The sequence below is a fragment of the Drechmeria coniospora genome, chromosome 01 (assembly GCF_001625195.1).
Source record: "Drechmeria coniospora strain ARSEF 6962 chromosome 01, whole genome shotgun sequence".
In the NCBI taxonomy this organism is placed as follows: domain Eukaryota; kingdom Fungi; phylum Ascomycota; class Sordariomycetes; order Hypocreales; family Ophiocordycipitaceae; genus Drechmeria; species Drechmeria coniospora.
In genome coordinates this window covers 5736580-5750739 of record NC_054389.1, presented here as the reverse complement: position 1 = coordinate 5750739, position 14160 = coordinate 5736580, and the positions used below count along the sequence as shown (strand labels likewise).

Below are 14160 nucleotides of genomic sequence, written 5' to 3'. Positions count from 1 at the left end.
CCTTGCGTAATGAAAATCAGTCAAATGAACATGGGAACACAGTCAACAGGGACGGCCGGACAACTTCCAGCTTAAAACACGAAGCGTCAGAGACTCCAAAGTGGACCAAAAGCCAACCTGCTAGCCCTTCCCGCTGTGTTCAACTGTTCGGTCGTAATGGGCGGTAACGCCGCAATTGATGGCTGATTTATTCATGCAAGTTGTATGCAAGGTGCGCGATGTTGTTAAGGTGCGTTGAGGCTGGACTTCAGCACTGCTGCTCGCTCGGCGCCTCGGCAAGGTTACAATCATATGTCACTGATATTCGCGACAGGTCGTCGTTTCATGCACCCGCCGCACTCGGCAGGTTGGAGGAATCCACGCTCCACCGCTAGATGCTCGGCGATTGAACGGGAATGGCCATAGCACTAATATTACTAGTAAGTGCATGTACGGAGTACGGAGTAATACTACAAGAATGTGTGCTTGTACTGTACTGTACGAGTACGAGTACGAGGATGGGTTGATCTTGCGCTTGTTGATCCATCGACAATGCTACCCCTTTCAAGACGGTAATAGGCGGAACGCGCGGCGGGGATGGGTGACCGATGGTATCCAACGGGAGGAGCCTTCGCCATCGGGCCGACAGGCTGAAAATTAGTTGGTGGGCTGGAACGGCATCGAAGGGTCGAGGAAGCTCTGGTGTTACGAAGGTGACGAGGGGGTGATGAGGCATGGTTTGAGGCTGACATAGAGGCTAGGAGACACATTCTCTGCTGTTCCGCTATGGCTCATTCAAACATATGGAGCCCTCGAATACTTTTCACGAATCATACAAGGACTTCATCGTGTAACAACCAATAAACAACAGGCCAGCCACGGGCATCAGTTGTCTCGTTCATTTCCCATCTACGAGCTTCCAGAGAAGAGACCTTGGGCTTGTACTCAAGAGCCAGCTGCCAACTAGTTGCCCGCACCCCGGTCCCTTGGTAGGAATCACGGCCCACAGCACAGGGAGGGTGATGCAAAGGAAAAGGCGTGGGATCCTGCAGGCTCTGGGTCGGGTCATGCAAAGATCCCCTCCTATTACTCGAGGCTGGAGCATGGCATGATGATCCAGCAAGCACGTGGTACTCACTTCGGTCGCAGGGTGGGACAGGAATGTTTGATCGCCCCATGCTCCTGCTACTCCCCCGAACATGATTCCCATATGATTAGATAGTTCAATGCTTCCCGTGCGCCGCCACGTTCTTGGTTCCTGCCGCTCTCGGGGTATTTTAGTCTAGCTTTTTTCATCTAAAGCCGCCGTCGCGATATGTGAATGATTCTGACAAAAGAGACAGGTGAGAGAAACAAGGAACAGCAAGGGAAGGGAGGAGGGGAAAGGGAAGGGGGTATACAAAAGGCGCATGATATCGTACAGGACGTATCCTTGAAAAGGCCAACCAGAAAATAAAGCAAGCGCGAGACGACGAGATCATGATTCTGTTTTCATCCACCACGGCCCTAATACTGGCTCCTGGGGCTCATGACGCCGCTGTTGGGGTTGCTTTCGCTGTTCGCAAGGTACGTCTGGTCGATGCGGAAGATCCAGTCTACCTTGTCGCGTTCGCTGCGAGCGGCAAAGAGCCAGGTGTTGTCAGTCCCGTAGATGGCAAACACGGCCGACTGCATCCGTTCGCTGAGGCGTTGCGGCCCTGACCCCCCCAACGAAGCCGAGCCTGTGCCCCCAATGCCCGTCCAGATGGTCGATATGACCCTGCCCGAGGATGTGCGGCGATGACCAGAAGACAAGTCCTGGATTCCATGCTGGCCTTGTGCCGGTGACTCATCACCACCCTCCGGTCCGTGGAGGATGCCGAGGACGCCAGGTTGGCTGTCGACGCGAGAGTTTCGCAAGCTTACGATGGCAACCTCGTCGCCGCCCGTGGCCGAGTGGATGTGGAGATAAGGCCGCCGCAACTCGACGAAGCGCTTCACCCACCGTGTCGAATCGCTGTTGGGCACGAGCAGGTACCCGCCCTTGAGCACTTTTGGATTCTTCGGTACTCGAATGATTGTCGTGATGAGGCTCGGGGGGGGCGACTCTGGCGCGATGCCGCTCAAAGGGGGAGCCGTGTTTGCTGGGCTCAGGATGCTACTCAGCGGGTCGGGATACCTCTTCCAGAGGTTGAGGCACCGCTCCAACAGTTCCGTCTCACCCTCGTCGTATTCGGGCTTCTTAACCAACGACTCGTTCGCATCCACCTTTATCGTCTCCTCTTGCGGATCCTCCGCCATGTCTTCATCGTCCTCAAAGGTGGGCATCTGAGACGTATCAGGGGTGTCGTTGAGAACATCATCGTCAACGTCCGGCACAACCGTGTTGATCGTAAGCCCCTTCTTCGTCCCCAACTCCTTCTTGGGGAGTGTATGCACAGCGGAGGCATCGACGCCCATCTTGTTCAGGCAGGCATGCATCACGCCAATCTCGGCCGTCCGCTTCCTCTTCTTCTTCGCCAGTATGAAATCGCTGACGAGGGAGACGCCGCGGGGAGTCCAGCTGCTAAGGTTCTCCTCGCCCTTGACGTATTCATGCTGGCTGTTCATCCGCCACAAGTCGCCCACTCTCTTGACCGGGGCTGGACGCATCGTCAGGGTGAAGATGCCCGACGACGAGCGGACGAACCGAACATTCTGAAACAGCGACGAGAAGACGGAGGTCTGGCGGACGAAATTCCTGGAAAGTATCTGCACGCACACTTTCTGCGCGAACTTCATCGGCTCGGCCAGCTTGTCGGAGCTGACCTCCCAAAAGATGGTCATCTGAACACGGTACTTGTCTACCGTCACCCTGTCCAGAAGCAGCGAGTTGTGCAAACTCGAGTCCCACTGGGCGTAGATGGTAATGCTTCTTGTTCCGTTTGCGTTCTCGCGAAAGATGGGGTTCGACGACAGCTTGAGTGCGACGTGGGCTTCCTTGCTATTCATGTCGGGCGTCTTGCCCGCCGAATCGACCAGGCGGATTCTGCCCACGCGCACGGCCGTGACATCCCCCCAAGGCAACGCCTCCCCAGAGCTGTGCGAAATGTTGATGCCAATTCTTCGCTGCAAGCCCTGGTGCAGCTGGAAGGTGCCCGTGTCGAGCTCGCTGGTCTGCGTCACCTCGACGGGTTGGTACTCGCCAACCTCGTTCAGCTCCATGATCTGCACGCGGGCCAGCAGGTCGTGCTTCTCCTGGGTGAAAAACTGCGACTCGCTGATTCGCGACGACTTCTTTCCGTCACCCATCGGGCCGGCGTCTCTCATGTCATCCCAGCTTAGGAGCTTGTCGAGGTGCATGACGGAGATGTTGGCGAAAATGGCAAGCCTGAGAGTTGTGCCGAGGGGTGCGAAGACGGACACGCTCATGTTGTGGACGCTCTCAAATCGGACAGGCCCTTCATCGAAATCTTGAATCATCTGTGTCGTCGTCACCCCGTCCTCCTCGGACGTGCCGGGTATGTAGAGCTGAGCGTGAACCTCTGTCCCTTCCCGCTCCGCGAAGCCAACGAGCTCATGCACGACCACGTTAAACTTGAGCGTGTTGGTCGGCGCTCGTGCGTGGGAGGGCTCGAGTGACAGCTTGACGATGCCGATCGCGTGCGAAGTGTAGGGCGAGTGAACGTCGAGCGAAAAGTCCTGCACTCGGCTCTCGAAAACTGCCTTGAGAGGAACGTCGGCCTCGCCAACCAGGGTGTAGGATGGCATGCAAGTTTCGACGAACGGGTTGTCGAGACTCAGATGTTGGGCATACTCCGGCTGGTCGAGGTACTGATGCATCTGCCGCATCTGCCGAACGCGGTCGTGGAGCTTCTCGATGCTCCAAAGATGGACTACGTTGTGCTTGTAGTCGATAACGCGGACGCCGATGCAAGGCTTGCGAGCCTCTTCCAGCGCGGGATCGTCACCCTCTCCATTCAAGCCGTTGAGGACCATGTCGTAGGAGGAACAAACGCCGTGTCCGACATCGACGACGGCAAACTGGAAGACGACGCTTCCGTTGAGCTCGTTGCTCATGATTTGGGCCTCTTTGAGAATCGCGGCGTGCTGGAGGACGGCTTCGGCCATCTTGACATAGTGCCGGCCCTGCCACACCTTGACGGCCTCCTTGGCGAGTCCGATCTCGGAATCGGACAGCTTCTGGCTCGGGCGCGGTCTTTTGAGGGGGTCGAGCTTCTCAATCTTGTCCTCGAACTGCTTGCGCTGGATGACGAGCTGCCTCTGCATGTCCTCCTTCAACTCCTCGAGGGCCGTCTCCATCTTCGCCTTTTCCTGGCGAATCTCTTCCACCTCCACGTTCGCCGCCTCGGCCGTCTTGAGCTGTGCTTGGAATTCCTCCTTCTGGCGGTCTAGCTCGCTCTGCATTTCCTCCCGCACTTCTCGTAGCCTCTCCTCGGCCTCGACTTGCTTTGGTGTCGACGGCATGGTGAGGGCGGTGTCGAGAGAGAAGTTGTCAAAGGTTCCAACAGACGTGTACTTTTCTCGGAGCTGGCAGGAAGTGGCCGATTCGGAGTCGTCGCCATCTTCTCGGCCATTAACACGCTCGGCGCGTGCCCGTTGAACCTCTTCGAACAAGGCGTTGAGCTCTTCATCCGTCATGCTCGCCAGGTTTTGGTCCGTCCCGAGGATGGCTCCGGCAGCCTCCCGCCGGGCAAGCGACCAGTCCGAGTCTCTGCCATTTCGAAGGAAGGGACTCGGGGAGTCGGGCTGAGAGTCAAGCGCATCCGAGGCCCTGCTGAACGACCGTTCGTGACCCAGCCGGGGCGAGGGGCTTGGGGAGGCTCGGTCCAACGTTTGAATCTGGCTCGCGGTGACGGTGTGCCGCAGCAGGCTCTGGCCAACCTCGGCCCGCTCGGCCCTCGCCTCCATGGGATGGTTGAACCTGAAGATGTGAAAGTCTCCCAGAATGATTCGGTAGCCGGAGTGAAGCTGGGTCGGCTCGGCAACCCGCTTGCCGTTGACCATGACGGAGGCCCCCTCGCCGGGAATGACGGTGACGGTGCCGTCCGAAGCGTTCTCAAAGGTACAGTGGTCGTGCAAGATTCGGGTTCCATTGAGGCGAATGTTGGCCTGGTGGTCGGCGTTGGTGTCGACGTTTCCGACCGTCGTCGTTCCGGGCTTGACGTTGTACACCAAGCACTCGGCCAGGAGGGGGTCGTCGGACAGGTTGACCAGATGCGGCATCTTCTTGGGCGTGTGCAGGCCGATGAAGCCCTTTTCGATGCTGATGCCGAGCTCCTCCAAGGCTGCCTCGCGCTCCTTTTGGATCTCTTCCGTCTTCTGCAGCTTCTGCTCCCACGTTTGGTTGAGGTCGGTGAGCAGCTTCTCGCTCTGGCTCAGCTGCTCGGCGATCTCGGCCTTGGAGACTTTCTTGACGACGCCATCCGGGCCCGTGATGCTGACCATCTGCTTCTCCAGAGGTGTGCCGTCGTCGTACGTCTCGCCCGGCAGCGATCCCGGGCCGCCGGCGGTGGAGCCGCCTCCGAGCTTCCCTCGCAAGAGGGCGAGCTCCTCCTTGAGTTCCCTGATCATGCGCGCGTTGGCATCCTCGTTGATGACGGCATGGTTCTTGATGCGCTTGGCGGAGTCGGCGTATCGCAAGGTGCTGAGCGTTTCGTCGTAATTGATGTCGGCGGGGCTGATGGCCGCAATCATGGCCGTCATGCTGTTGCCGCCGAGCGAGTCCTTAAGCAGCCAGGTGAGGACGCTATCTCGGTACGGGACCTGACTCTGGCCCTTTTTCTTCTTCCCGGTCGACAAGTCGGCCAGGGCGGCAATGACACGGCCGAGGGTCGAGAGGGATCGGTTAATTTCGGCGCCCTCCTTCAGGCGGGCGCCGGTGGCGCCCGTCGAGGTGGCCCTCTCGGAACCGGCCAAGTCGACGAGGCTAATCTTGGCCACCTTTTCCATCTCCATCTTGGTCTCGACGTCAAGCTTCTTCTGGGTGAGCATGATGGTGAAGACGGCGTGGCTTCGACTCGACGTCTCGTTCATGTTGGTCGCCGCCACCGTCCGCGCCTTGTTTCCTTCGTCCATCAAGTTCTCGATTTCCTGGAAGCTTCCGACGACGAGCTTGGCGAGATCCTCGACGTAGGGGCCCGTCGACGGATGCTCTCGCACTTTGAGGTTTCCCTTGGTCGAAGGATTGAGCAGATCGCGGACGCGCTCGTTGTAGATTTCGAGGTAGGAGACTTCGATGGTGCACTTGGTGGTGCCGTCGGCCTGGATGGCATCGATTCGCCCGAACATTTCTTGGCAAATGTTGGGGATGATGCCGACCTCCTTGCCGTAGCCCATCATGGAATAGGATTTCCCCGAACCGGTCTGGCCGTAGGCGAAGATGCAGTTGTTGTACCCCTGAAAGGCGTTGTCCAGCAGCGGACCGCCGAGGTCGTCGAAGAGGCTCGACTGGCCGGCGTAGTTGGCGTCGTCCTTGTTGAAGGACCAGTATGATCTATCGAAAGCAAACGTCTTGGCTCCGCCGTCCTTGGCTCCTTTGACGCCCGCATGGCCGTCGGGTAGCGTCAGGACGGTTTGGTTGTCCTTCATGTCGACGATGCATTTTGATCTACGGTCGATTTCTAGAAGCCGGAAGCGAGATTCGGTCAGCACTTGCCTCCCCGCAAAGACGCCTACCATGATGACGGGCCGACGACGTACCTCGTCCGTTGAAGGGCCTGACCCTCACCACCACCTTGATGTTTCCGCCGCCGGGAGGAGCCATGGTTGAAGGAAGGTCCGAGGGGACCTAGTCTGGCCCCCCTGCGAAGTTGGTCGTCTCCGCACAAGCACTGTGCACGAGGGCTTTCCTTTCCTTCCGTTCAGCGAGTCCTAAATGCGCTCCACGACTCCGCCCGCTCTCGAGGTTGGTCGCATGTGTTCCCAGAAGCAGATTCTCTCTCGTCAGGGAAGCTCGCGCTCGACCATGCTCTCCGCGTCGTCTTGCCCTCCGTAGCGCAGCCGCTATGTGCAGAGGGAGCCCTCCGTAGCGCAGCCGCTATGTGCAGAGGGAGCCCTCCGTAGCGCAGCCGCTATGTGCAGAGGGAGATGCAGAGAGGTGCCGCAGATGTTGGGGATGTCGAGGATGGGACGAAGAACAAGGACGGATGAGAGTGTATGGAGGTGATGGTGGACGACGGCGACGAACGAAAAGTGTCGAAAATGAGTTTAGAGTATGGAGACGGCTGTTGGGAATTGTCGAACGGTTAGTTGTGGCGCAGGAATGTCGTCGGCTTGTGTCGTGGTCTCATGTCTTGTCAACAAATTCGAGGGAGGGTGACACACTGTCGGCACGCGGTCGCGCGGATCCTGGCTCCCCATTCGAGATGGCCTCCAGAGGTGGCTGATGGGGATTTGGGGATTATGGAGGGGAGTGAGGGGCGCGTTCACGTGCAAAGGATCTCGATTTGCCATTGCGGAAGCACTGCCAGTGCTGAAGTACAAGTACATGTAAGTACGTGCAAGGTTATCTTTTCCAACTTGTACTCGCGGACGTTGAGCGTCCGGAGGACGGGGTATTATTGTGAAGGACAAGTACTGTAAGATCTTACCTGTATAAGTACTTATTTGCACATATTCATAATTAACAATTAGATGTACATGTACTTTCAAGAATGGCCATGTACATGTAAGTGCATGCAGCGTTGCTTATCTATATACAGTCCTGGTAGCGTACAAGTACTTGCAAGTACTTGGACTGACTGAGTGTGGACGAGTCTTGGTGTATGAACACCTATTGGGCGTACACCCACCTACGGAGTACTCCGTACAGTACTTAAGTACAGTCCTCCGTACTTAAAGTACAGTAATACTTACTAAGTACAGTACAAGATCATCAGAGGGATACGCAGGTTGTAAGTACTTACATGTCCACAAACAGTATAGCGCAGCTGAATCCAGAGCACCGCCACATCTTTGATCCGTGGATTATCCGTTGCAGATTGCCTGTTGGTGAGTTGCAATAATCGGTTCAAAGTCCGCGTCGACTCTCCGGCCTACTACTAGTATTGCTGACAGGTCTTGTGACGATGGATGGGGTTGATGCACCGTGTACATGCAATATACGTATACCTACTTGTCAGTGGACGAGTCTGTTATGCAGTATCGAGATGCCGTGTTGCTGAAATTGGCATGCCCAATGATCAATGATACGCAACAAATGGTATGCACCGTTCGTCCATACATGTACACCTCATATACTTGTACTTGGACCCTGCAACGATCCAATACCAAGCCATGCGCAATTCCGACACTGACTCGAGAGTATTGTGAAGCTCTGGACCGCTTGCTGACACGTAGAAGCTCTACTGAACCACCAAAGGGCGCCCATCCATCTATGCTTCCTACTTCGTTTGCATGTGTTCCTGTCAGTCCGCGCCGTTTGTGATACTACATTCCCCACCGGACATTGCAGATTCAAGAGGCTTCCCCCCGACCCTAGAAATATCTGCAGACCATACAAGGAAGTGAAAAGCACGGAGTACGTATTCCCTGGAATCCAATGACCTTGGTCCCACCAGCTGCTTATGCTTTGCATCCGAGCAGCCCCAGGTGAGGGTAGGGGTATTGCCATCTGCAGGGGTAGGGAACATGCATCGGGCTTTGGTGCCCAACCTGAATACAGATTCCGCCGCACAGGGAGCGTGCATTTCGAGAGGGTAGTCATTGGTCTGAATGGAGATGCTTGTCTCCTTGCCGCCGAATTCTGCGCTGACACAACATCCTCGGGCGGGCGTCGTATCCACCCACCTGTGCTTCTCCCAACCTGGGACCTTATCGCCATGCTTTGCCAGAGTACTTGGTTCGGATGGTGGCAAGTCTTGTTGCGGATCGCTCGACCGACGCTCATTGGTATCTAGACTGTGCACCGTCCCGTTACGGATTGAACGTCTCGCCTCGCCTAGCTCGGCTTCGCATCACTCGATGCAGCAACAGGGATCATGGCCCTGAGACTTGCGTTTGCACGCAAAAAGACGCATTTCCAGCCCTGCACACTCTGCAACCAACCGGCCATTGATGGAAAATCTCGAATGTCCACATGCCTTGCCGATGCTGGCGAGTTCGGTCTAATCCCTCCTTTGATTGGCCCCGGGAAGCAGGCACAGGCGATGCGTATTTCTTTCGACCTCGATCGTGAAACGGTAGTGATTGGAAGCATTCTGATGAGTTGTCCGGCACCGTAGCGTCGAATGTTCCTGTATAAATACATGTCGTCATCGCCCGCTGGCACTTCTGTGTCGTCGAACGCGGCATCGTCGTCGTCCTCCTCTGTTTGAACTCATGCCATGTCGTCTCCGATGAATCGATATTGGATAACGCATCTGGATATACACAAAAGGGTCATCACGCAGGAGCTCCAGTATCACCTTGGCCCTCAAGCCACGGTACGGCCATATACCCTCGAGGTATGCCAAGAATGACCCACGATCCTCGGGACGACTCGTTCCTGACAGTAATTCGCACGCATTAGGGAGAAGATGGCTTCCTGATATCGACTCCGGGCGCCTGCTTGACCGATGTGAGCACGTAGTGCAGCTGATCGAGCGTCGGTGTGTTCTCCGGCTGACGGGTTCCTCCATTCTCGTTCAGGAGCAGATTGACGATATATGTCGAAAGTCCAAGGAGTTGTGGGATAGGCAGATGGCAGCCAAGATTCAGGAGAGTCCTGCAAAGTCGCTGAAGAGACCGCTGCACCAGCCGGTTGTCGTGTCTCGTCGTCCGAGCGACCCAGCCAGTAAAGCGTCTCACCAGCCTTCATACAGCGGCCGCCGACGTCTAGGAAACGAATGAACAGCCACCCTGCCGACGATGATCCTCACTCGGAGAAGATGCAGTTTCTCATCGGTCATGGCCCGCATCAAACCGGCACCATCGTCGCATCCCGGACTCTGGTTCGCGTGGCGCAAGCTGAGTCGCACAAGGAGCCCGTCATCTTGAAGGCCGGGACATGGAAGGTGCCTTGAAGTTGAGCCAAGCGCGCGTGGCGATAAACGGCGGGATACACTGGAATTGCATCATTTGTTCGCTGGCTGTGGAAGGTAATACCAAGAGGTGCGAGGATCGAGCGTCTCCACGCCGCAACGCTACACCATCTGGCAAGGTGCCGTCGGCCAAGTGGTCACGTTTCCATCCAATGAATCGATGTCAGTCTCTCCCTCCCTTCATTACCCGACACATGCCGACTTGGTAATGTTGAATTCAAACGAGATTTCGCTGTATGAAGACCGTGTTTCCATCGGTGCCGGGCCCATTCATTCGTTGGCAACCGGTGAAAATGCGGGCATCCAGCGTCGGCTGGCTGCACAACCGAGGTGGTGGTGAAGGTCGACCGCCCTTTCGAGTTGTTTCGTTGCGCCGTGTCGCCCACTAGGTTGGAGGCGCCGCTCCCTGGTCAAACGTCCCCTCGTATCGCTGAAGATCCAACGGGCCAGTGGACCAGACGAGCAGGGCCTGGACGCATGCAACCGGCCCATCGGCCGATCCGTTGGCCTTTGGTTTCGCCGTCACGTACCCTATGACATTCACCCACTCTCCTACACGTGTCAGGCCGGATTGGAGCGTCTGAAGCACCAACTCGATGTTGACCGACACGAGCGCGTTGGAGCCGGCCGGATACCGATGGCCCAAAGTGAGCATGGCCGACGCGGTGGAATATGCGGTGACACTGCGAGTCTGTCAGCGTGATCCGGATCGAGCCCGAAAGTGGAGGACAACAACGGGAACCTACCATCCCATGAAGCGTACTTTATCGCCGACCGACTGCTTCGCCAGCGCCGACAACAGGCAAAGTTGCGATGGTGTCGGGCCCCGCGGCATGGCGGGCGGGGTAAGTTCAGCGTCAGTCAGGCTTCAGGCCACCAAGTAGAGGCAAGACACAGCATGACATGACATTGCAGAACCATGATGGCGTGGGGAAAGTCGAGGATGACGGCCATGTCGAATTGGCGAGGTGGATGGACGTCGAGCCCACTTGTGGAGTTTTGCCGCTGAGCTCTGCGTCAGTCGGAGCGGTCCTGAGGTAAGCAAGCAGGCAAGTTCGCGACTCCGCCATGGTCGGAAGAGGGGAAGGTGGGTGCTTGGGAATGGGATGCCCGCCCACGGCACTGCCCGCCCCGAAAACACCAACGCTTCTTCTGCCACATTCGTACAGTCTCCAATTGAAAATTTGGCACTTCTTCTTCCCGCATCCAATGGATAAGTCAAGCTCGGTGCCCCGGTACATCTACAAGATCGTCCCGAGCGCCCCTCCGGAACCGATTCCAGACGCCTTTCCCCTGTCACGGCTGGATGAGTCGGATGGGTTCATCCACCTCAGTACTGCAACACAGGCAAGGCAGCATTCATCCGCACGCACGCGTGCCTAGCTGCGAAGCACCGCAATTCTGAAAATTCTGACCATGACCATACACAGGTCCCCCTCACGGCAGGCAGGTTCTTTGCCTCTGCCGCCGATTTGTGGCTGCTCAAGTTTGAGCTCGCCAAGTTCGATGATCCCATCCGATGGGAGGGTGGATTCCCGCATCTGTACGGCAACTTTGGCAACAAAGATGTCGTCTCCATAGAAAAGTTTGCACGCACAGGGGGCCGATCGTGGGAAGCGGTCATGCAGGAATCATCATGGCTGGAGTAGGCGGTGGCAGCCCCCTGCACGTCGTCGGCTAGTAACAAGCAGGCCTCTGATCGACCACCGACCTCCTCGTCACGACGCTTGCTCGTTTTTTAAATCCCCAGATCCTTCTGCACCATGCCCCTTGCGACAGGGTGATAGAAGTCCTTGTTTCGTTCAAACGTACTGAGCGCCAGTTTCCGGTCCACCTTGTTCAGTGCGCGGAACAGTGGCCGCACAAACTTCATGCGTCCGACAAGGCCGAGGAGCTCGGCTGCACCGTAGTAGCAGGTCGGGTCGTTGGCCTCGAGCGCGACCAAGTAGTAGGCCGTCTTGATCTCGACGTTCTTGGACGAGATAAAGTCGTACGCCTTGCCAAGGAGCTGAGCGCGTTCGGCGCTGAGAGGGCCGGACTTTTGCACCTCGCCGAGGAATACGAGCTTCTGGTTCGCGGTGAAGGACTCGACATCCTTGACGTTTGGCTCGAAGGACTAGGCCAGGGTCAGAAACGGATGGTTCCGTTCGGGCAAGGCACCGGTGGTAGAGAGGTCGGTCGGGCACGTACCGCATCCTTCCACTTCTCGGCTAGGTCGTAGCACATGGTCACCATGGTCGTGTCAAACTCGGGCTTCGGTGGCAGTCCGGGCGTGTACAGCCTGGCGTCCCAATCGATCGTCGCCACCTTCTTGGTCAGCTCCTCGTCGCCGAGGCCGTTGAAATAGTCGACAAAGGTATCCCTGAACTCGAACGAGTCCAACGACTTGCCCGACCACTTGGTGAAGTAGTGGGGGATGAACTTGTCAAAGTTGTCACGGCCGACGAGTCGATCGAGGTAGTACAGGAAGTGGAAACCTTTTTCGTAGGCCACCTGACTGTAGACATCCTCGGGGTCGACATTGTCGTGGCTGATGATCAGCTTGGTGTATTCGTGGTCCTTGCCAAACATTTCGACGGCGTCCTCTGAGCAATCATCAGCCAACGTTCCTAACCCCGGCGCATGCCGGATGCCGCGCTTCTTCGAACGAGCCGGTTCGCTCTGCCTTACCCAGCCCTTTCCAGCCGATGATGGAGGAAAAGTCAAACTCGGGCTCGCCGTGGATGGCAGCCTGAATTCGGCGTTCGAGGTAGACGGTCCAGCCCTCGTTGAGCCAGCTGGTGACGACGGTGCGGTCAGCGCATGGGCCGGTCAACCAAGGAAACGGGCGCCACGTTGTCGACTCGCGAGCGGGTACCTACAAATGCTCCCAGCTGGCATTGGAAACCAGATTCCCGCTCCAGCTGTGGCTCAGCTCGTGGGCGATGACGTCGACGTTCTGGCGATCACCGCTGATGATGGTCGGCGTGGCAAAGGTGTAGATGGGATTCTCCATGCCTGCGGAGGATGCCTGTCAGGAACGGTCCTCCCTCTCTCACGGCGGTTCGCGGGACGCATACGTACCCCCGTATGGGAAGCTGGGGGGCAGCACCAAGACGTTGTACTCTCCCCACTTGTAGGGGAAGATGAGCTTCTCGGCAACGTCCATGAACTTGTCCATGTCCTGCTCCAGCTCCCACTTGCAATCGGCGAGCTCGTTGGGGCCCGTGGCGACGACGCTGCGACGGCCGATGCGGGCGGTAGCAATGTCCCCCGAGGCGACGGCAAAGAGGTACGAGGGGATGGGAACCTTTTGATCAAACTCGTAGAGCTTTTCGGTGCCCGGCGTTGCCGTGTGGTCGCCGACGGGGACGCCGGAAGCGACGACGGGCAGGGACGAGGTGAGCTTGAAGGAAAAGGTCGACTTCACGTCCGGCGTGTCCTGGCAAGGGAATACGGAGCGGGCGTTGATGGCCTGGCATTGCGAGAACATGTACGGGTGCTTCTTGTTCGACGTCTGCGCGGGCGTCAGCCACTGCAGCGCCGTGCACTTGTCCGTCGTCTCGAGCTCGATGGCGACGTCGATGACCTGGCCCTTGGGAGTCCCCTCGGGGACGGAGACGTGCAGAGGAGCGCCCAAGGGATCCGAGTGCGGCTTCAGCTCCCAGCGGGCCTCGTTCGAATCGACATTGACGGCAGATATTTTGAGAAAACGCGTGTCCAAGACGACCTCGCCGCTCGGCTGATCCGTCTGGTTCTCCAGCTGGAGGACGACGGATCCCCTGAGGCACTTTTTCTCAAAGTCGAGCTGGAAGTCGACGGCGGTGTGCTTGGTGCGCCAGGCGCCGTAGTTGGACAGCGTCGTGGGATCGCGCGTCTTGGGCTCCATGGTTGCCGTTGCGAAGGTCCGACGCGTGATGCTGATGGAAAGTCGCGGGGACGAGGGAAGGACGATTCTTTTCAAGGAGGAGAAGTACGACATGTGATTCAATCGAGCCCAAGGCCGGCTACAGGCGGCCATCTGCTTTTGGCCGCCGAGAGCGGCGACGAAAGGAAGGTGTCATTGCTGTGGTCGCAGCACGTATGGGTATCACGTGGGGGTGTGCCCCCGCCCCGAATAGACGATGGTTCAGCAGGAACTACAATAGATACAGTAGGCGTACAACTAATTTCTCCCCATTACAGAGCATACATTACGGGG

The 14160-nt window shown here is 57.4% G+C and overlaps 4 protein-coding genes across 4 annotated transcripts; 1 reads left to right on the top strand and 3 right to left on the bottom strand.

Moving 5' to 3' along the window:
* Positions 1–1485: 1485 nt before the first annotated feature.
* Positions 1486–6639, bottom strand: DCS_01451 (kinesin; the record flags this gene model as incomplete). Its single annotated transcript, XM_040798783.1, has 1 exon — positions 1486–6639. The coding sequence occupies one exon, from the start codon at positions 6637–6639 to the stop codon at positions 1486–1488; it is 5154 nt and encodes a 1717-aa protein (XP_040659666.1).
* Positions 6640–10365: 3726 nt separating this feature from the next.
* On the bottom strand, positions 10366–10815 carry DCS_01450 (Telomere length regulation/capping, TEN1; the record flags this gene model as incomplete). The annotated part of the gene is made up of 2 exons (XM_040798782.1): positions 10366–10671; positions 10744–10815. 2 exons carry the CDS (start codon positions 10813–10815, stop codon positions 10366–10368), a joined length of 378 nt encoding a protein of 125 aa, XP_040659665.1.
* Positions 10816–10883: 68 nt separating this feature from the next.
* DCS_01449 (uncharacterized protein) lies at positions 10884–11629 on the top strand (the record flags this gene model as incomplete). Its single annotated transcript, XM_040798781.1, has 3 exons — positions 10884–11017; positions 11150–11313; positions 11364–11629. The coding sequence occupies 3 exons, from the start codon at positions 10884–10886 to the stop codon at positions 11627–11629; spliced, it is 564 nt and encodes a 187-aa protein (XP_040659664.1).
* Positions 11630–11718: 89 nt separating this feature from the next.
* Positions 11719–13848, bottom strand: DCS_01448 (uncharacterized protein; the record flags this gene model as incomplete). Its single annotated transcript, XM_040798780.1, has 5 exons — positions 11719–12096; positions 12171–12565; positions 12651–12757; positions 12842–12977; positions 13044–13848. 5 exons carry the CDS (start codon positions 13846–13848, stop codon positions 11719–11721), a joined length of 1821 nt encoding a protein of 606 aa, XP_040659663.1.
* Between the last annotated feature and the right edge of the window lie 312 nt (positions 13849–14160).